Source organism: Vulpes vulpes, chromosome 13, assembly GCF_048418805.1.
Source record: "Vulpes vulpes isolate BD-2025 chromosome 13, VulVul3, whole genome shotgun sequence".
Classification (NCBI taxonomy): domain Eukaryota; kingdom Metazoa; phylum Chordata; class Mammalia; order Carnivora; family Canidae; genus Vulpes; species Vulpes vulpes.
The window spans coordinates 95,251,706-95,274,662 of record NC_132792.1 but is presented as its reverse complement, the minus strand read 5'-3'; the positions used below and the strand labels follow the sequence as shown (position 1 = coordinate 95,274,662).

The following is a 22,957-nucleotide window of genomic DNA, read 5'->3' as shown; positions in this document are numbered from 1 at the left end:
ACAAACTCAACTGGCTTAGTGTTTGAGCATTTTCTTCATTATTGAGTGCTAATGTGTGCTTCTTTCCCACACACTGAATTTGTTTGGACATTTTTAATAGAACAAAAACAACGAGAACATAAATGCATGTGAAATTAAATATTCTTTCCAAATTCCCAACCACAACATGCCTATTAGCAAATGGGTTGCACTATTCTCTAATTGAGTGCTCATCGGTGTGATCCTCACCATTTAGGTCTAGAAGAGGCTGACAGCCTGAGTCTCATTCAGAAAAGCGTGTTATTCTAATGCATATAGGTCAAGTTAAGCAACTATGAATGCGGAATGTTTTCCAACAATCCAGTAGGGTGGTCCTTTTTTTTTGGTTGGTCATTCTCAAGCAGCTGGAGTAGGGAGGAGGTAAGAAAGGAATACAGCAGCTTTAGGTACTTCCCTTCCATTTCTGGGTGGAACCATCCTGTTGATTCCCACATTATGCATATGCAGGGTTCAGAGGATTCCAGAGTGGAGACCCAGACAGCAGTTCCAGAGGTTTGTGGCTGTTCAAGCCCTGGGGAGCTGGAAATAGCCATTAAGAGCTCCCAAGAACGCATCCAACATGTTTCCTGAAGTAGCTCTGAATCCAGGAGGGGCTTCAGGCGTTAGCCAGAGCAGGCAACAAGTGGCAAGCTCTCACGTTCTATCTCATCTACAAGGAAGGCTGAGCAGTGGGAACCTCAAGACAGGCCTGTCATGACCAACTGCTGTATCCCAAACCTGGAGGATTCTGTGAATTTGCAGCTTTCCTCTTTGTCAGTACTGGGGAAATAAATATCCATCATCATGATCCCCAAGGAAACCAGATTCGTTTGCCTTCTTCAAGTGCTTCTGTATTTGTGAAAGAATTAAATTGGACGGTAGTTTTCAAGAACACAAGACAGCCACATTCGCTGTAGTTATTTCTTGTATGCTCAAACTGCATGCAGAACCCGCAGAATTTTCCTTTCTGTGATGCTTAACACTTGACTTGGAATCAAGGTGACCAGAAAGCATTACACAAAAGATCGTAACTTCAAAAGAATTAACTCCAGAGAAGTAGGTCTTTAGGGAACTAAAGAACACATTTCCATACAAACATCTGCCAGAGAAGGAGAACACAACAAAACAAAATAAAGGAAAAAGCTCCCATGGCTGCAGCCCACAAGGGCAGAGTGGCTTTGAATACACAATGTTTTCCAAACCTCTCCAGGACGCATTAAGAGTACCATCTTTCTTTTTCACAGAGCTTCATTTCCTTGCTTAGTTGCTTAGGAAAGTTCTGGTAGGAGGGAGCTAGGGTTTCAGGCCACAAAGCTTCCAAAGGCACACCCTGCCTCTGAGATATGGAGTGCTCCCAGTAGCCAGGAGATGGCTGACAGAGCACTGCTGCCTACAGTCATTCAATCTGCTCTCAACTCCTTAGCTCAGAGGCAGCAATGTCTGACCAGGCAGTAGCTCATGCCATCTTGGACTCTCATGTGTTCCCTCTAACACGGAAAACTGGTTTTTTGTTCTATTTCCAGAACCCTGGGACGCTTCTGTTGGCTATGAGAATGTTTAATCCCTCCCAGGTGGAATATTTCCTGAGAGCAGAAATATGTTCCTAAGGACACAAAAACAAGCTACTAACATCTGAAGTTAGAGCAAAGAAAATCACATTCGCAACAATGATGGCTGAGCATGAACACAGTCCAGGAGCCTGTATGTGACATTCCCCAATTCTGTAGTTCATTTCCTACATGACCAGGAAGAAAGAAAAAAAACACACTTCCAAATGTTGGGGTTTGGGTTGAATCGTGTTCCCCAAACAGACACGTTCAAGTCCATGTCACCCATGAATGTGGCCAGAAACAAGGCCTCTGCGGATGTAATCAAGTTGGGATGCATTCACACCGAATTTGGATGGGCCTTACACCCAGTGGCTGGATTTAGTAAGGACAGATATTTGGAGACACCCAGATACACAGAGAAGAAAAGCCATGTGACCGCAGAGGCAGTACAGCCAAAAGCCAAATACGCCTGGGACCAGCAGCCACCCCCAGAAGCTGGGAGAAGTGACAGATGATCCTTCCCCAAAGCCTTCAGAAGGCACAAGCCCTGCTGACACCTTGACTGCTGACTTACAGCCCCTGGAACTGTGAGAGCACACATTTTTATTGTTTTAAGCCACCTAGTCCATGATGATTTGTAGGGTGGCCCTAGAAAGTGAATCCAGCTCAGTCACTTTGTTCCCACGGCTACACACAAGCCTCCCGCTCGGCAGGCCAGTCGCTGGTGCATGGAGAAGGTAAAGCTATTAAGACTGATGCCAGAAAACAAACCAATATTATGAACTCTCAGGACCAGAGCCGGACGGGCACTTTCTCTAGCCCCTGGCCCCCCTCAACTGCTTCCTCCTCCCACAGTACTTTGTTATAAGCTAGGCAGCTGGGGAAGGTGGGGAGCCTTGACACCCCCCTCCCTTGCTTTCTGAAGGGCTGACAATTATACAGCAGATGAATGAAAATTAAACCAAAATCAAGATGTTCTTGTTTCCTCTATTTAAACTCTCATTAGTCGTGGGGGTGGAGGATACTTTTCCTCCTTAGAAACACCCACCCCTCAGCCCAGGGGGGCTCAGCGATTTAGCACTGCCTTCAGTCCAGGGGGCATGATCCTGGAGACCTGGGACTGAGTCCCATGTCAGGCTCCCTGCATGGAGCCTGCTTCTCCCTCTGCCTGTGTCTTTGCACCTCTCTCTCTCTCTCTCTCTCTCTCTCTGTCTCTTATGAGTAAATAAATAAAATCTTTCAAAACACACATACACACACACACACACACACAAACACCCGCCCCTGCCTGTGCTGTATTTGGGCGGAGGGCAAGAGCAGACAACCTGAGGGCATTCCAAGCCCACTCTCCCCCAAAGAGCTTTGTCTCTTCCCTCCTGGAGTGGGATAAAGACAATCTCCTGGGATCCCTGGGTGGCCCAGCGGTTTAGCACCTGCCTTCAGCCCTGGGCGTGATCCTGGGGTGCCAGGATGAGTCCCACATCGGGCTCCCTGCACAGGGCCTGCTTCTCCCTCTGTCTGTGTCTCTCATGAATAAATGAATAAAATCTTTAAAAAAGACAATCTCCTAATTCTGGGAGTAGGAAAAAGGAAGGAACCCGTGGGGAACAGGGACCTAGAAGCCCGAGCAAGAGGCAGGGCTGAAGCCAGGGGCAGATGCTTGGATTCCGGGCTCGGTCCTAGTGGAGGAGTGGGAGTCCAACAGGCAAGAACAGGCAACGCAGAGCCTGGGATGAAGGGAAACATGACTGTTGCCATGATGTGTCAGGCTCCCAGGCAGTGAGTGAAAGCAACTGCGGGACACAGAGCGGGCATGAGTTAGATGAGAGAAAGCATCTGAAGGGCTGCGCTAAGTAGCCCACAAATACAAGATGGTGGTATCATCATCAATAGCTGTGTTCATCTACTTGTCACAACTGCTCACACCACCCCAATCTGCACTGCCACCTGTGACTGCCAGCACTGCTACCACCATAGCAAAGGCCTTCACTGCCATGTAAGGGCACGGACCTTATCCTACAGTGGAAGGAGTGGTGGAGGACCTTTGAGAAACAGCTGTGTGTGATGTGCCTCTCCTTTCTGCCTCCCACAAATACTTTGAGCACTTACTCTATGCCAGACCTTGGGGATCTGATGATGAAAAACAAAGACAGGAGTTCCATCCTCACAAAGCTTATGGTTGGGTAGAAAATACACTTACACAGGGGTGGGAGTGCCCGGATTGAGAAATAGAGGTTGCTATCCAAGGGACAGCTAACCCGGCCTGAGAGAGGCAAAGTGAGCTTCCTGGAGGAAGTGACGCCTAAGACCTGAGAGATAACAAGCAAGGAGAAGATAAGCTGGTGGAGGGACTGCATGAGTCAAGGCCGAGAGGAGAAAGAGCAGAGAAAGGCCTATTGGAGGAACTGAGTATGCAAGAAAACTCTTCTGATTATGCAAGAAAACTCTTCGCTGACCTCACGTACCTGATCCACCAGGGTCTCCCCACCCCTCTGTGAGGCAGTTTGTCCAACACCCACAGCATGCTTAAAGCTCAGGCTAGAATACCCACACTAGACTGTACACTTACTAAGAGTTACTTATGGAATCCACAACCTGTTTATGCCAGTGGCACTTTTTGCTTGTACTTGTTCAATAAAGACTGCACAAACTGATGAAATGTGAAGGAAAAAAGGAGAAATGCTACAAAAAGCACCAAACGCTTTAAAAAGTATTCAAGCAAGGTAAGTCACTAAAAAAGAGGTTAGGTGCTAGAAACAACTTTAAAAGATTAGGAAAACACTATGAAAATCCAATAGAATTTTGCACTTAAAATCCTTGGGTCACTTTAATGAGGTCCAATCCGGGGATGCCTGGCTGGCTCAGTCAGTAGAGAATGTGACTCTTCATCTCAGGGTTGTGAGTTTGAGTCCCATGCTGGGTAGAGGAATTACTTTAAAAAAATTAAAATCTTAGGGCACTTGGCCAACTCAGTCAGAAGAGCAGATGACACCTGATCTCAGGGTCATGAGTTCAAGCCTCATGTTGGGTGCAAAGATTATGTAAAAATAAAATCTTAAAAAATAAATAAAGAAGCCCAATCTGGACATAGCAGCAATAGGTGGGAATAATGGTATGTGGTTTTGATGCCAGAGACAGAGTCTGATCCACAGGCCCAGATGCAAAGAAAAGGCATCAAGAAAAAAAAAAACAAAAAAAAACTAAACAGATGACCACAAATAATGCCTTAAAATTAAGCACAATGCTTAAGCTACACACGTAATTTCTGTGGATGTTTCTTCCACAGGTTACTAAACTCTTCCTCCAACCACACAATTACTGTAGATAATTCTGCATAGCTGGATGGTGGCTTGGTGGCAGAAGAGCAGTAGAAACTAGTGAGGTTGCAGGCCTGCTCCTGAAAGGCCTCCTGAGCTGGGGAGGGAGTGGGTCCTGGGGCTCAGGAAGCCTGGGAGCCATTTAGAGAGGGACGGTGACAGTCACCAAAGCGGTGGCTAGACGAGCTCCCTAAAACAGGCCCTAAAACAGGACAGGCATCGGAGCTCCTAACAGTTGTGAGCTACAAAGGGAACGCGTTTGTGGGGGCTGCCGGAACGAGGGGCTGCCTGCTGAATGCCTTACACCCAGAACTGCTTGTCTCTTGATCTGGGAGGCCAGAAGTCTGAGCCCACCATGTCCACAGGGCCATGCTCCCTCTGATGAAGGAGCTAGGGAAGGGTCTGCTCCAGGCCTCTCTCCCAGCTTCTGGTAGCACCTCGCCAGGTGCCAACATCACACCAACCTTCACGTGGCCACATGGCATTCTTCCTGTGCGCAGCAGGTCTGTCTCCAAATTTTCCCCTTTTAACTAAGACACCAGTCACATTAGAGGTTCACCTCGCCCCCTCAAGTAATCTCAACTAATTACACCTGCAATGACTCTAGCTAGAGTCAAATAAGATCACATCCTCAAGTACTGGGGTTGGGACTCAGCAAAAGATGGGGGGGGGGGGGGGGGCAGGAAGTACACAAAGCAGCCAGTAACGGAGGTAGGAAGAAAACAAGCAGAGTTAGGAAGTCTCCCCTGGAGCCATGGAGCCCCCGCTACCTGGTCTCATGTGCTTCCAGGGCAGCACTGGTAGCTGTGTCCTGAGCCCTGGGCCCCAGACTGAAGCCGTCTGCATCAGTCTTCTCCTCTGACTGCTGCGCAAGTCAGCACTGGTGGGCACCATGACCTGGTCCACCTCGGGGCTCCCAGGCCCTCTCACCAAGCAGAGAATTGAGGGAGAACCACCAAGAGATTGGTGGTTCTAACTTTCGAACCATTTCTCTATGACTCATTTTACTTTCTGTAAATCAAACTAGTTGAAAAGAAGCAACAAGTGCTTGCACACTTCAAATATGTCTGCACATGTGAAGCACAGAAAATCATCTCTCTCCAAAGCTCCAAAGGTGCAGAGTCCCCATTTAACCCCCAGGCTTCTTAAAAAGGTGCGAATAATAAAACCTAACATAGGGGCAGCCTTGGTGGCTCAGCGGTTTAGTGCCGCCTTTGGCCCAGGGCCTGATCCTGGAGTCCTGGGATCGAGTCCCACGTCAGGCTCCCTGCATGGAGCCTGCCTCTCCCTCTGCCTGTGTCGCTCGTGAATACATACATAAAATCTTTAAAAAATAAAATTAAAAAAAAAAAATAAAACCTAGCATGGGGTGCTGGCCCCAAGGCACAAGCATCCCTAGTAGGTGGTAGACACACTCGGCTCCTCCCACCACCAGGGAAGATGGGAAGGAAAGTCACTGGGTGAGCATGTGAAAGGCAGGTCCAGGGCCGTTTGGGGCCAGTAGTCTAAGTGAGGTCTGGGGATTGCTGAAGGCTTCTTGACCCCCAGGCCCGAGCTTTCCTGACCGCTGGTTACAGACATTAGTGGATGCAAATGAAGATACTTCCCTGCCAGCCTGTGCTACGTGGGATGGCAGGTTCTGGTCTTCTGACAAGGACGAAAAGTTCCTTGATGGGAAAGGCATGCTTGGGAGAGGCAGATGTTGCACGGAGCCTCACAGAAGATGCTTGACATCTATCACATCAGATGTATTCAATTCAGGGAGAAAGGCAATGACATTTTTCTTCTCTCAAGAAGGTCAGTCCAGAACTTAACTAGTGGTTTCATTTTATTTTTTTGAGATGTGCCATTTCCTCCAACTCATTTTTCAAACTAAACTAGGCTGACAGATTGGGACTGATGAGATCACAGGCAAGGTCTTAATTTAGTTATTACCCATCCCCTGCCTTCCCTCCAAAATTTTCAGTATAAAAAGGAAAGGCTACAACTTGACTTCAGTTACCATACTTTTACCACCTGACTTTGGAAAGCAGATAAGGGAAGTGGAAATCTTTTACATCTTTTCTTTCCTGCTGAGTGAGTCCACAATTGAAAGAAACAACACTCTAGCTCACTTCTTTGTCCACCTCCATCTCAAACCCCTTTAAACGTCTCTGAAAATTCCTCCCAAAGGATGAGACGGCCCAGTCAGTCACTGGAAAGAACACTTCGCTGCCTGTGCAGAGTGAAATGATTCTCAAAGCAGACCCAAGCGGTGGGCAATTACTTCCAGGGTACTTGACAGCTATCACTTGTATACCAGGCAGATGTTTGAAAACCAGATGATTTCCAAATGGATGCCCACAGCTCTATGCCCGAGGCAGGGCATCACCCACCAGAAGTGAGGGCTCTTATCTCCTCTTATTCTCAAAGACAAACGTTTGTGGCTCATGAACTGGAAGTACCAAGAAAAAAGGTCCTTTCCTAATAGGACCATCACGGTCACTAGACTGAGATGTCCCAAAAGGTCATTAGGCTACCTGCTAGTCTTCAATCTTCATGCTCAAAAGTGCTACCTTTCATTCTGATGGCCCTATTCTACCTGGCCAGCAATTGGCTCTCCCCGGCACCAGCTTGCCTGGCGATGATGGGTCATTTCCAAGGGTGTATCTTATCCCTGAGACTGAGATTTGTCTTCACTTCTGTTGAGCCTCTCCTCCTCAGCAGACAGCAGGGGCTCTTGGCACAGATGCATATTAGAGCGAACGGTGACTGGCTTTTCTCTACTGACTAAGCTGCCCACAGCTCCCACTTGCCAACCACCCTCCTCACAGGATGTCCAGGGGCCTTGTGCCAGATGCTCTGGCATGGGATCACTGGCCATCTCTCTCTCATGACAGAGGGTTTGCTCATACATTTGTAATTGTTTTTTAAAGACTTCAAGTCATTTTAAAACTTCGTTATCAAAACAAACTCATTTTTAAAAGATGAGACACAATATACACATCCTCTAATTTTCTATAAGGAAAAGGTTACCAGAAAGTCCTGCAATGCCTGCCCTTGATTTTTGGTTAGCCAGAGTGCTCCTGTTCAAACGCAGGCCAGACCACACTGGTCCTCTGCCTGGCACCCGCCACAGCTCTCAACTTGCTCACAATAAAAACAGACATCATCACAATCCATCCTCCAGGACTTCTCAGGGCTCATCTCCTCCTCTCACCCTCTCTCTACTCCTCCCATGCCAGCTTTTCTACAGTTCCTCAGGCACACCCCTCAGCCACATTCCAGCATTAGTGACTCTGCAGTGCTATTCCACCCACTCTGAATGCCCTTCCCTGCTGGGACAGCACAGAGCTGGCTCTCTCACTTCCTTCAGATCTCTGCTTAAAAGTCTCTCCATCTAGGTGCGACAGTCCATTAAGTGACCGACTCTTGATCTAAGCTTAGGTCATGATCTCTGGGTCATGAGTTTAAACACTGCACTAGGCTCCGAGCTGGGTGTAGAGCCCATTTAATTAAAAAAAAAAAGTCTCCTTATCATTGAGGCCTTGCCCCAACCCCCACCTCCAAACCCCAAACCCCTCAGCTGCTTCAGTTTTCCTCCATAGCACACCTATCCCATTTGACAGGATGTATTTATTTGTCTGCCTCCCCAGCTAGCCTGTAAGTCCTTGAAGCAGGATCACTTAAAACGGTCCTGGGCACAGGGCAGGTGCCAGTACCACTACACCTATCATTCTGCATTCTATGTAGGTACGGAACTACTTTGCTGGGCATTACTGTCTGGATGCACATCTCCTTCCCCCAAAAGGGGCTGGGAGTTCAATGAAATGGACACTGGCAGTTCCTATTCACTCACTACATGTCATCCATCCTTCCGTGGGAAAGGGGCTTGGAAAATCCTAGGCCCCTGCAATGAGGCCTTCCCAATACAAATCCGGTGTTCTAAAACAAGACACTCCTGCTGATCACTACAGGGCAGATGGGACTGACCCTGGCTAGGTATGAAAGGGATATGTTTCTCTCCACTAGGACAAGCTAAAATAGCTTACTTTGTAGTTATGACACACTGCCTCTCTGGAAAACACCATCTAAATTCCAAGATATGTTTCCCACGAACTTCTGAAAAGCCTTTATCCTGTACAGTGAATGCCCATTGACCTCCATTGCATTTATCCCTGCTGAGTTTAACCTCATTGAGCTAGGCCTACCATTTCCAGCCACTGGGGAACCGAGGTACACGGTTCTTATCTCTAACACATTGCCCCTCTCCTGCCTTTGGTCTCCTGTATTGCCCAAGTGAGGCTTACTGGCCTTGACTCTGCAGAGGGGTGCAGAGGGGGCAACATGCTCAAGAGAATACCATGTGCCATGCTTCTTCGAATCCCCTTTGGGTGGACTGTGGTTGGCTCACAGCTTTCAGCTGCTGGCAGGTGCTCTAGCTTCACATTACCAAGTGAACGGTGGGCTGTGTGATAATGAGGAACAGTCTAACAGTTCGCTGAGATCAAGAAATGTCATGACTACGGCAGTCCTTTAACTTCCTAACCTAGTCATTCCATCAGTACAGAGACGAAGCTAACCTAACGTGACGGCTAGCAACCTCCACTCTTTTCTGTAAGCACACAAACCATCTGTTGAACAGTCCTTTCTGGGGCTCTCCCAGCAATCTGCTCGAGGCTGCTATGATTGTTAGAACTCCCCCTCTGCTACCACCTTGGTCTCTTTGACTTCTTAAAGGCAACATCTGCCTGGCAGTCAACTTAGAACTTCTTTCATTCTCTGTGGCATTTAAAAAAATCGTTTGTGTTTCTCAATTCCTTCCATTTCCTGGGATCTAATCCTAAAGACTAACAATTATTTCAAAACGTAAGGCTTCTCTCTTTACTTATTCCACACGAAGTGGTATCTATTTCCTGGGTGCCTACGGCGTGCAGAGCACATTACCTTGTTTAGAGTCTTACGTTTCACAGTTCTGCTTGTTGAAGAAGTGAAAACAGGGCCAGCAGCTAACATTTGCTCCATCCTTGTATCATCAACACCAAGAAGTTTACCATCCCTTCTCTCCCTCTTCTGACCATGGTTTTAAAAGCCCCCTGGCTATTGCTGGCATTTTATTGTCACAAAATACATACAGAATATAAAACTGACAACCATTTTTAGGTGTATGATTTGTCATCATCAAGTACATGCATGACACTGTGCAATCATCACCATTCCCAGATCTTTTCCACTGCCCAAACAGAAACTCTATCCCCCGGGGAATTGCTAATCTACTACTGTCTCTATAGATTTATCTAGTCCAGCTATTTTGTACAGATGGAATCATACACCATGTGACCTTTTGTGTCTGGTTTATTTCAGCCAGCATGATGTTTTTAGCATTCATACATCCTGGAGCATATATTAGCACTTCATTCCTTATTGTGGCCGAATCACATTCCTTTGTTTGGATATACCATATTTTGTGTATCCATTCATCTGCTGACGGACACTTGGGCTGTTTCCACCTTTTAGCTATTGTAAATGACATTACTATGAACGCTGACATACACCTATCTGTTTGAATTCCTCTTTTCAATTATTTTAGGTATATACCTAATAATGGAATTGCAGGTCACAGGATAATTTTATATTTAACTTTGTGAGGAACTGCCAAACTGTTTTCCGTAATGGCTGTACCATTTTATATTCCCACAGCCACGTATGAGGGTGTCAATTTTTCTTTCTCTTCACTCTTTACTTCACACTGGATTTTAGAGCTCCTCAAACTATTTTTATAGGTTTACTTAAACCATTCTTTTATTAGCCTTTGCCCTTTGTCTAATGGATTTTAAATTCAGAATTCAATGGTTTTCTCAAAACCTACCATGATATGCTGTCTTAGAATATTTGGATTTTTACCACCCACCTTCCTTTTTGATTATGAGAACGAGCTCTTGAATCTGATGCCTGGATCTGGATTCCACCCCCTGCTTTCCAGCCATGTGCCCCAGCTTCCTTCTTTGTAAATTGGGATGATGAGTGTTTTCATTTCCTATGGCTGCGGTAACAAATTACCACAGTCCAAGGCTTAAAACAACAGAGTTATTATCTTATAACTGTGGTGGTCAGAACTCTGAAATGGGTCTCATGGGGCTAACATCAAGGGGTTAGAGCCAGTTCCCACTGAAGGCTTGAATAAAGTGTCTGTTTTCTTGCCCTTTCTAGCTTCTAGGGGCCATCATATTCTTTGGCTCACAGCCCCTTTCTCCACCTTCAAAGTCAGCATGGAGTGGAGTCTTTCTCATGCTGTATCACAGTGACACTGACTGTTCTGCCTCCCTCTTACATCTGTAAGAATCCTGGTGATTACCTGGGCAAACCCAGATAATCCAGTATAATCCTGCTACTCCAAGGCCAACTGGTCAGCAACCTCAACTCCCCCTTGCCACGGAACAAACATATTCACAGGTCCAAGGGATATGACATGCACATCTCTCGGGGGTGTCATTCTACCTACAACAACAGCAAAACATTCCTCACAAGGTTGTTTCTAAATTTTTTCCATTCCTCAAGATACATAGTTCTGAAGACCAGAAGTTATTTAAAAGATCTCCCCACTCACTTACTCAACAAATACCCACTGAGTGGAGTTAATGAAACAAAGAAACAAAGCATATAAAGTATTTAGAACCTAGTACCCAGTAAGTACTCAATACATGTTATCCGTTATCACTTTATGATACTTATATTTTATAATCCCCTTTGCCAATGTGGTTGCAGCCACAAGAAACCATTTTGTAGTCTGACGTTTTGAGATGTCTTCCTAAAACCCAGCCAAGCACTGCTTCCTTTCACAACCATCAAGTCCAACATAACTTCCCCATCACCTACCTATCTTTGTTACAACAGAAGTGGGACCAGAGCACTGCAGCACCCCTCACCACTTCCCCAACCTGTGAGGAGATGAAGCACTACTCAGGGCTGGTCAAGAACACATGACACCTGGGTGGCTCAGCAGAGCATCTGCCTTTGGCTCAGGGCATGATCCCAGGGCCCGGGATCTAGTCCTACATCAGAGTCCTTGCAGGGAGCCTGCTTCTCCCTCTGCCTATGTCTCTGCTTCTCTCTGTGTCTCTCATGAATAAATAAATAGAATCTTAAGAAAAAAAAGAACACATGATGCCCATCTGGTCCCAACAGTGTAGTGGAAGCTTCCATCACTGGATCTGTAACCTGTGTCCAGGCTGTAGACTTCTTTTACCCCCAACTGGCTTGAGGGTCTGCAACATGACCCCAAAACACCCTGAGCTTGGTGTTCTGTACTTTACCTACACCCAAAGCCTTCCAGCAGGTCCTCAAGGCCAATGACACAGAATTCACTGATTTTGAAGAAGGTGAAGACAGGTTTTCCTTCGAGTAGATTCCATTCTCCATCAGAACCACACCTTTTATGGAAGGTACTCATCTCTACTTCACGGTAGTTGAGATTCGTCTAACGTCACATAGAGAAGTGGGAGAACATGAAGCTGCCCAAGACCCCAATGTTTGTTTCTAAGCAGTTACCCTGAGATTCCTGATTGTTATGTCCACTTGAATTTGATGCAAGTGTTGTCTTTTTACCATATTTGGTTCTCAGTTTTTAGGAGTTTTCTCCTTCTTATTTTAAACTGTTTCTCATACCCACAGGTTGGGCACTGAGTCCCAGAACAGTTGCTTGCTCCCCTGTCCTGGTGTCAGCTGCACTTAGTTCTCGCTGAGCCTGGAGCCCAAATCCCCTTCTACGGTGGTGCTTCTGTCACCCAGTCAGCAGGCTTGGGCATGGAGCTGCCTCAACACTGAGGTCTTCAGTTCCAGAGCAGCAAGTGGGCCCCAGGGTGGGCCTGCAGTCTTGAGAGCCTGGTGTGTGCTAGTCACAGATCACAAGGACACCTGGAAGCTGGCACAGCCATGAGTGGGAGCCACTGTGGGACTGGGCCTGGGGGACTCTTCCGGCCCCTTCTTGGTCCCCTTCCCCAGGTACAAGAAAAGGCAGGATATCAGTACTCCAACCATTCCATTTTCAGTACAGACTTTCAAGCTCTTCAATGAACATCTCCAGCCTTCTCTGTAAAGCTTCCTTCCTTCCCAGCACCCGCAGGCAAACCTGAGTTCAATCCTCGCTGCAAGAATGCACCATCTGGTATAGTGGTACATACACCTCGGTACACCACAGGTGGGAGAATTGGACACCCCTGCCGATGCACCAGCCACCCTCCCTTCCGAGCATGACCAAGATCCCTCCTCCCCACCACTGCTGGACTAGAGCTCATCCACATGTCCCTCTGTCAGGACAACCTAATGCTGCCTGGCTATGATGGGGCCAATTCTTTCTTTTCTCAAAAGGCTAGGTCACATCCTCCCATTCATCAGCTCGACCAGAATTTCCTTCTGTTGCCTCAGAAACCATATTTTCTTCCTGGTGTCCTCTCAAATTCTTTCTTTTCATCTACCTAAGGACAACCCATCCTTGCTACTAACCCAGAGGAAGAAGGGAGAGTACCTCCAGCCCTTTTATCTTTCCTCTGGCACAGGAGAAGCAGCTCTCACTGGGGCAGACACAACTGGCTGTGGCACAACCCACAGCCTGTGGTTCCCACAATAGCTCTTAGCTTGCTTTCCTGCCCTAAATTCCAATTCTCAGATCTTCAGATAAGCTAATAATCCTTCCTGGCTCCCTCTGAAAATTCCCCAGCAAAACTGCTAGCAACTGCATGCTTTCAGGACTGTTTGTGTTGTCCCTGGGTCAAGGGTGTGCCGGGAAGGCGGACTCTGTCCTGTATGCTGGCAATCCCATCAGCCCAAATGTTTTATTAGCTACATCCTCTCACTACCACACCAGGACAGGTAGTCAGCTGCCTCTGCATCCTCCACAGCATCAGTACCACCAGAGGTGGGGAATGCTACTAGTCTAGCCCACTCCTCTGGCTTTGTCTTGATTTGATTTAGGTATTAAAGGCTATCTAGGTTTATTTTATGGTTAAGGAGATTAACAGGACACAAATGTAAATAAACGATGAGTAATTATACTAAAAATGGCTTCTGAGTGAAGGTTAAGATCAGTATGAGCCTCAAAAGAAAAATAAAACAGGATGGCTAAGGGAATAAGGCACAATAACTGTGAGAGTAAGATTAAGTGAGAGAAATTCAGAATATTCTCTTTAACAGACGACAGCTGGGTACATTTTAACTAAAAGCTCTGTATTTAGGAATATACACCAACTACATAAACACTGGTTGATGAGGGAGCTCGGTTCTCCTATTCTGAAACCACTGAACAGCTATAAAATTATGTTCCCTGTTTAAGTCAGTTTAAAAAATAGGCATTAACTTCAAGAAAACAAGTCCTCAAAAACTGTAATCATTAGTGTTATCTTTAGGGTTGTACAGTGTATTTCCTACCAAATTACAGACAGGTACGCTGGGCCTTAGTCTGTACACCTAACTCAAGACTTTCTGGCAGGGCAGCCTGGGTGGCTCAGTGGTTCAGCGCCGCCTTCAGCCCAGGGCATGATCCTGGGGACCCAGGAGTCCCATGTCAGGCTCCCTGCATGGAGCCTGCTCATCCCTCTGCCTGTGTCTCTGTCTCTCTCATGAATAAATAAAATCTTTAAAACAAACAAAAAAAACACTTTCTGGCAATCTTCATTTGGTATGGAACAGAGATTGTTAGTAGGGTCTATAGAGTTTTCTGTGCATCTGGAGGGAATAAAACAAAATGGTCTTTGTCACAGGACCTCTGCTCCAGGGTGGCATCATGGGGAAACCACCCTGCAGGTCACAGGTCAGTGGGAAGGAGCAACGGGTACAGAGCACCAGGGACCAACAGGTCTTGGAGCTCTGTTCCTGTGCTGCCATGAGGTTGCCATGAACAGACTCAGCCCTTTGGACAAATGTATGCGTGCCAAACAACCCTGATCTATTTGTTGCCAGGAGTTTTATTATCATAGTTATATAAATTTCAGTTACACTAATTTTCATTGAATAGCATTTTCCAAAAAAGCAATGGAAGAGCTGGAGAAACACGTGCTCCAGCTGTCAGCAGGCCCAGGAATCTGAATCGGTGCCCAAAAAGAACCTGCCGGGTCGTCAAAGCTAGCGACAAAGCCAAGTGTGAGCACAGACCTGGTGGGATCTTTACTGACCACAGCACATAGCCCTAGTGAAAAAAAAGAAGATAAAACCCAACAAAGCAGACAATTTTTTAAAAATGCACTTTTGCTTGGTTTTCTATAAAAATATATTTGAGTGCTATTAAATATTCCATTTGTAGTTAGCCTGAAAATCTCACCAAGCCTTTGGTCGCTATCAGGGAGCATTATTTTCTGTAGACTTCTCTGGATGGTGCTAGTGGGAGTGGGGTGGAAACAATCTGTTTGGAAAGGTTATATGAGGTCCTGTTCATCTGAACAGCGTGGGCTTCGCTGTGCAGAGATCTGGCCACACAAACAGCCCCATCCTCCCATCCTCACTGGACCACCCCCCTCCTACAGCAGGGAGGCTGGCGGGGAGGCTTCAGTTAGTGTAGTACCTGCCATTCCTGGTATCGTGCTGCCGCATGTTCTTGATAAAATGAATCTTCTTAAAGTTCTTTGGTCTGGGCGAACCTGAGAGAGTTCGACATCTGAAAAATAAAGTCATTTCAAAAACATGGGTCAGTTGCCCACAAGACAGCTGAGACATCTCCACACAAAGACAGGAAGGAAGACCAGACAAATGGTTTGAATCACCCCGAGGATAATGAGGACAATACGGCTGGAAGCAAGGAAGCTTAAAAAAAAAAAAAAAAAAAAAAAAAAAACCTCCAACGAAAGACAACTTCCTTGATAATCCTGATAATCATTTATATGGGTCTCTGGAAAGCCAGCTAATGAAAACTATTGTCCTCAGTTACAATAACAGAACCTGCATGGATTCCAAAGACATTATTCTTTCTTGTCATCTTAAAAAGAATCCTCCTGTATCAACACCGGTAACGGGAACAGAAAACTGTAAATTTAAAGAATTTACAGAGGGAAGAAAAACACTGGAAAATTCAGTTTAAGAGCAATGCCAAATCATTTTTCTTCCATAGCAGGACTCTGGCCTGAACAACTTGGACAGCTGCGTCAATGCTTAACTTGACTACGCCTGGAAGTCACGGCTTTACTTTGAAGGAACGGCTGTTCTCTTTTTTTCCCCCCAAGATGTATTTTTAAGTGAATATTTGTCGAACAAAATGACTTGGATTCAAATTATTTTTTTTTCCTGGAATATAGGACACCACTTGTACTACAGGACAAACAGAATACACCATAAGGCTAAAAAGATCTTGTCTTTTTTTTTTTTTTTTTCCCCAAAGTTACCTGGCAAATTCTAAAGTTTTACAACCGCAAGAATAAGAAAAAGGGCAAGAAAAAAAAATCAACAAATAAGAGTCTGAAGTTTGGTCTTAGGAAAGAGAGCTGGGATGTTTCTATTTGGGTTTTTGCTACCAATTTTTTGGTCTACTTAAACTTTTCTGACCATTGGCCCCAAGGGCTGGCTCCTGCCATGGGGCGTGGGTACCTTCGTACTCTTAGGCTTCAAAGAGTGAGTTTTGGAGCGGCAGTGCCTGCTATACTGAGCTCTGGGCTGGAGCCACCACCTGAATTCAGTCAGTTCTGAACTTGGAGGCTTCAGGGAAGACTAACAAGATGACCCAACAAGGAGGTCCAGTTGAGGGCAAGTGGGCTTGGGAGCATGTTTGGGTTCAGGACTAGGGAATGGGCAAGGTCACAGGCCTGCACAGCAACTCCAAGGGCCCAGCTTGAGGGAAACCAGGTGATGTCCCTGGCACAGATGTCAGGTGGTACATCCCTTCAAACCCCCGTACTCCTCCCCCCAGTAAGGACCAGTCTTCCCAAAAGCCATTCCCTAAGAGTGCTGAGAATGATTTTTTCCCCCCAGCTGGAAAAAAAAAACCCTTACTGAATTCAATTGAGCACAGGCTAAATCAAAGACATAGTAGCAAACATTTCACAGCTTTCATCAGGAAAACAGGGTTCCCCAGTCCTTGGGTCTAGAGGAGGGAAAGCCCCCCACTTCAAGTCAGGTCCACCACATCAGGGCAGGGTCCACAGACCATGCTCTGGGCCCATATGGCCCTGAAAGACACTTCAGCAGAAACCACCATCCTCCCTGCCTCCAGCCTCAAACTCACTACAACTGATACCCCGACTTATCACTAGTAATTATTTCAGATCCCTCCTAGTGTTGTTATCAGGATTAAACTTAATGGTATACACAAGAAATTCATAAACTGGGATCCCTGGGTGGCGCAGTGGTTTAGCGCCTGCCTTTGGCCCAGGGCGCGATCCTGGAGACCCGGGATCGAGTCCCACGTCAGGCTCCCAGTGCATGGAGCCTGCTTCTCCCTCTGCCTGTGTCTCTGCCTCTCTCTCTCTCTCACTGTGTCCCTATCATAAATAAATAAAAATTAAAAAAAAAAAAAGAAATTCATAAACTGTCAAGTGACACAATCAAATACAAGCATTCACATTCACATTCACACAGGTATATACACATGTAAATATTTGTATACAAATCTCACTGTTGTGATTATTAACAGCCCATCAGCTACAATGCATGCAGATTTTGTTACTATTTGCTTCCTATCTTCTTAAAATTTTAACTGTCACTAAGGAGCCTGAATTCTTGGTTTTAGAGTCTTTTAAAGAAAGACTTGTATTTAGTCAATGTTTCCTGTGGCCTTCAGGCAGGATTTGAGCAGAAGGCACCCATCAATCCCCCTTTCCACTCCAAGCTTCCAAACCCAGATTTAGTCTTACTGAGGTTCAAGGGGATGGGAGCCTCACTCTGCCTTCTTTGGGTAGCTCTCTGGAAGCAGATCCAAGACCCCAAACTGCCGCAGTTCTACCTCCAAAATGACTGGAGTCTGCAGGCCACCCAAGGTCCCCAAATGTTTCTCAGACACACTGCAGAAGGTTCTAGACACATGCAGCCACTGGAGAGAAGAGAATCTCTGATTTAAGGCTATGCTTCCACTGGTTTCTGGATAGGGCCAAGTGTCCAGAAGTGTCCTCATACTCTTACCATTTCCCCCCAAACAGTAGTTTCCTGAGCTAGTGGGCCAAGAACTGGACTATGAGGATAGAGGGTAGGTATGCCTGCCCCCACTAGCAGGAAGGTGGTACTGATCCTAGCCCAGAAAAGGGAAGACCTGAGCTACTCTCTGCTTCCCATGCCTGCAAAAAGAAGAGCTGTAACCCTTTGGGTGTGAGCACAAAATTCCCTGGCCTTCTGCTACAACTGGAAGGCTGCAAAAGGGCCACAGGTGGTTGCTGGCACTCACATGGAAAGGAAGAGGAGCCAGTAATCACTGAATGGTGCAGCAGCCAGCACCCACCAACCCGGACAGGCTGGAAAAGAGGGGCAGGTGGAGATGGCTGGCACATTTGCCACCACCAAACCGAGGTTCTTCTGGACACCTCGTAGCAATGTCTCAGGTCCTTAATATTAGGATACCAGATAACCACCAGGCAGGTGGAAAACTCCTTAACCTAAAGCCTCTTATTATGAATGCTTAACTCCAGGAGTTGTAGGTAGGTGCAGGACACCAACTCACCAGTAAACTGAGATGCAGGAAAAAGGCGAGACTTTAAAAAAGAATGGAGCAGCACCCAATTGTAAGGGCATATGCTACTAATCTAGCCCCTCCTTCAGACAGTTGTTTGTTGTCCTGCATTTTTTAAAGCTTTCAACTAAACCACCAGGGAATCTAAGAAATGTTTTAAAAGAGAACTGTGGCATTAGCAACAATTGCCAAGGAAACTGGAAGACTGAGCACTCAGCTTGTGGCAGGTTAAGCAAAGAACTAATTTCAGTATCCATTTAAAAACATACGTCTTAAGTGATGCAAAATTAAATTAGGATAGAATTAAATTAAAAACTAATTTAATGAAAGATTAGCTCTTTCTTGTTAGCACTGATTACAGGATACACTTAATTATGCAAAAGGTTTTTAATAGATGCCTTGCAGCCATTTAGTCACCGTGCTGAGTTTAAAAGCAAGTTGGGCTAATACCCTTCCGCCCCCACAGTTCCCAAAACACTTCAGTGTACATTCATTTCACAAAACTGGGAGCTGGAAAAGACCTCAGAGGGCAGTCACAGTTTGCTCTCCCATTTTACAGATGGGAAAAATGAGAAGCTACATAAAATGTCTAAGGCCATGTAACCAGTTAGTAAAAGAACCAAGCCAAGGATTCAGGCCCCTAGACTCCCAAATGAATATCTGTTCTGGTGTGCCCATGCTACTTTTATTTCCTAGGAATAAATACATGTCTTAATTAGCTGTTATTTTTAATTCTAGGATAGCTCCATGCAGCCTTTTATTAGTTTTAGGTGTACAATACAGTCATTTAACAATTCTGCAAAGTACCCAGTGCTCTGCCTAAATAAATATCAGAACTTTTTCTAAATTAAAAACAAAGTCTAGGGCAGCCTGGGTGGCTCAGCGGTTTAGCGCCTGCCTTCCGCCCAGGGCGTGATCCTGGAGTCCCAGGATTGAGTCCCACATCAGGCTCCCTGCGTGGAGCCTGCTTCTCCCTCTGCCAGTGTCTCTGTCCCTCTCTGTCTCTCATGGATAAATAAATAATCTTTATAAAAAAAAAAAAAAGTCTATTAGGGAAAATAAAACCTTCTCAAACTGGCCAAATTGGCTTAATTTCCTTGGTTTCAGACTTGTCTTTAAAATTTTACATTTATACAAGATTTCTTGGAAATTAAGTATATTGTTCTGTAAGTAAGAGCTGGATAAGTAGTAGCTCAGTAGTGGCTGAAGCCCTTTTTACTGTGCTCATTTGTGGTATCCTACGACTGAGGGGTAGAGGTCAGAGGACCAGCCTGGGTGGATTCTGGGAGGAGAGGACAGAGGTGACCAAGCCGCAGGCGATCAGAAACCCTGCACGTAGCTCCTCGCCCTTTCTCTGTAACCACCTGAAATCCCTGAGGACAGAATGACATTCTTTTACCTGGTTTTTTGCCTTGACTCGCAGCTACCGCACTGCCTTAACTGAGGCATCTCAAATACCAGAAGCTCTTTGAGTTCTAGTCACTGATTTCCCCATTTGTGGCAAGGGTGACCTTACCTGCTCCGATGCCAAAGCCGCTCAGTGCCACCTGAGAACGTTTTTCATTTTTCCTCCCTTCTCAGGATGATTCTGGGCCAGAGGCAGCTAAGTGGGCATTTTGCTCAGCTTTTTGTAGGCCTATCTAAGGAAACAGCCCTCTCCCAGCACCCAAGCTACATTACAGCCAGACACCATTCACCCGAAGTTGGTCCCAGAGATTACGTACGTTTCCAAAAAACGACTTCAAAGGTGGAAATACAGGCTGGTGCTGACTTTGTCTTTGGAAAGACATCAGCAGCGAGGCTTGATACACCCAATTTTTTTTTTTTTTTTTTTTTTTAAGATTTCATGATAGAGAGAGAGAGAGAGAGAGGCAGAGACATGGGGATAGGGAGAAGCAGGCTCCATGCAGGGAGACCGACGTGGGACTCGATCCCGGGACCCCAGGATCACGCCCTGGGCTGACAGCGACGCCAAACCGCTGGGCCACTCCGGGATCCCCCACCCAATACTCTCGATCAGATCTATCACCTGTCTATGCTGCATCTTCCATCCAGCTGGTCTGTGGACAGGACTAACCAGGGAGCGAAGCCCCAGCCGGGGAAGGGGCAGGCAGGTTCCAGGGTGAGAGGCTTCGGTCCACAGCAACACCCTCCCAGGCTCAAACCAGGCACCCGCGCTCCCGAGTCCGCACCAGGGGCCAAAGCACGAGGTGCGCAGACCTGGGTTCCGGGCTCCCTCTGCGTCACCCGCCGCGCATGCCCCGTGAAGCCGCGGCGCATGCCCCGTGAAGCCGCCGCGCATGCCCCGTGAAGCCGCCGCGCATGCCCCATGCAGCGTCCTTCTGCAGAAGGAACACTCCGCCACCACCCCCGCTGAGCCACCGCGAGGGCTAACAGAGGTGTGCTGTGTGAATACGGTCTCCTCCACTAAAGGGGGTGGGGGGCGGGGGGTGGGCACAGATGGGGGGCTGCGGATGAGGGCGGGCACAGCTCCGCAGCTGCTGTCACCCAAACACAGGTGGCTTTCTGACCCCAACGGAGAAATCCCTGTCGGCTCCTGGGAGGCCCTCACAGCTATCCTCATCCACTCTCCCCAGCAACCGGTGATGGAGTCACGTGGCGGGCACCTGCTAATGCAACTCAGGATCATGATGGCTGTGTCACTGCACCTAAGAAAACTGGGACAACGATGGGCTGGCTCGTCTCCAACAAGCAGCAGCTTTCACACTGGAAAGGAAGACAGCACCCAGAGCCACCATGCAAATTGGGCTTTCCGAACGCATAACTGAAGTTTAATACTGCTCTCACGGCCCTCAGGCTTGGGGTTTCCGAACGATGGGTCCGGGGATCAGGCCATCATTTAAAAGAATTTAATTCTGTAGATCGAGGACTTAAAAAACAACCACCACCTTTGGCTGTGTCGTATTGCGCTGCAGGCTATTTACATACACGTAAGTGCAACAGTAAAAACTTACCTCCGTAGAGGGGCATTTTCCTCAATATCTTCCAGGGTCTCCAAGGATGATCTCTGGGAGATGAGGCGACGTCTGCAGAAAGAGGGGGGAAAATCCTTTTTAGTAGTTAAAAACCACATCGTATAATGGAGCAGGCATTTCTGTAAATCTAAAACTGTTCGAAAAAATTAAGTATATCAAGAGGGGAAAAAAAAGATTGGACAAAAGCTGTCTCTAAAAGCTACCATGCTCTCTCTCTCTCTCGCTCTCTGTGTGTGTGTGACTAACATAAATAAATAAAAATTAAAAAAAAAAAAAAAGTTTAATTTGTCCCCAAAGAACAACAAAATGAAACAAGTGTTCTTTCGTTTTGTGTGTATCTTTTCCTGACCAACTACGCTGAACCTTTTGCTTTATGTTTTACTTTCTTTTTTTTTTTTTTAATTTTATGATAGTCACAGAGAGAGAGAGAGACAGAGACACAGGCAGAGGGAGAAGCAGGCTCCATGCACCGGGAGCCCGACGTGGGATTCGATCCTGGGTCTCCAGGATCACGCCCTGGGCCAAAGGCAGGCGCCAAACCGCTGCACCACCCAGGGATCCCCATTTTATGTTTTACTTTCAATAAGACCATCAGGTCAAAAATGACCAAAGGTCATTTTTGCAAATGATTCAAGGGCTTCAATTTTTTTTTCTTTTCTTTTTTTTTTTGGCTTCATCAATTTCCAAGAGCCTTTCTTAATCTTCTGACATCAAATCCTTTCCACAACAGTCATCACACACATCTCTCTCTCTCTCTCTCTCTCTCTCTCTCTCTCTCTCGGGAACTGATTTTATAGGTGTTGATTTTATAGGTGGCCAATTCATTAGTAAGTAATACTGTCCTGTGCGGCCCCATAACTCCAGGGACTCAGCTACACCAGGACCCCCGTGAGAGCACCTTGCAGCTGTGGCTTTGAAGTGTCTGGGCCATCAGTTGAAACATAGCCCTTCCATGTACTCAGGCTGGGACAGGGCAAACACCCCGTCAGTCACATTCTCATCTATCATAGCTCTCCAGGACCAGGGCCCCCATGTTCCCCATCCAGAGGCAGGTGAATTCCATAAGGGCCATGCATTGCTTTGGAATCTTAGAAAACCCCTTAATCTTTGAGCCTCAATTTCCTCACGGGGCAAAAAATGATTGGTAGCTACTGGGTTTTGAACAACACTCTAATTCCCCCAACTGGGGCTGCCTCCTGTCCTGACACCTCCCCCACCATTCCCTCATCCTGGGTCAACTGACTGGGATCAGCCTGGCTGTCCTAGCTCTGGCCCTTCCTCCAAACCCAGCCAATAGCAAGCAAGGTCACCCCGAAATGCCTTGTGCCTGAGCCCACCTGAGTCACATGCTCCTTTGACACCTACACCCTCTAAGAACTGCATGCCACCTTTGCTGATGCACTGGCCACCTAGACAATTAGTCCCCTCAGGCTTCTGTGCACTGTTCTCACTTAATACCAC

At 46.6% G+C, this 22,957-nt stretch overlaps 1 protein-coding gene across 1 annotated transcript in view; it reads right to left on the bottom strand.

Annotated features, from left to right (window-relative positions):
- CABLES1 (Cdk5 and Abl enzyme substrate 1) overlaps nucleotides 1–22,957 on the bottom strand; it is a 117,023-nt gene that overhangs the window by 44,284 nt on the left and 49,782 nt on the right. Inside the window, exons 2-3 of the mRNA XM_026006489.2 lie at nucleotides 21,476–21,547; nucleotides 15,417–15,509 (exon numbers count right to left, since the gene is read on the bottom strand). Of these exons, the coding sequence (XP_025862274.2) occupies nucleotides 15,417–15,509; nucleotides 21,476–21,547 (165 nt within the window). The remainder of the gene's footprint in view (nucleotides 1–15,416; nucleotides 15,510–21,475; nucleotides 21,548–22,957) is intronic.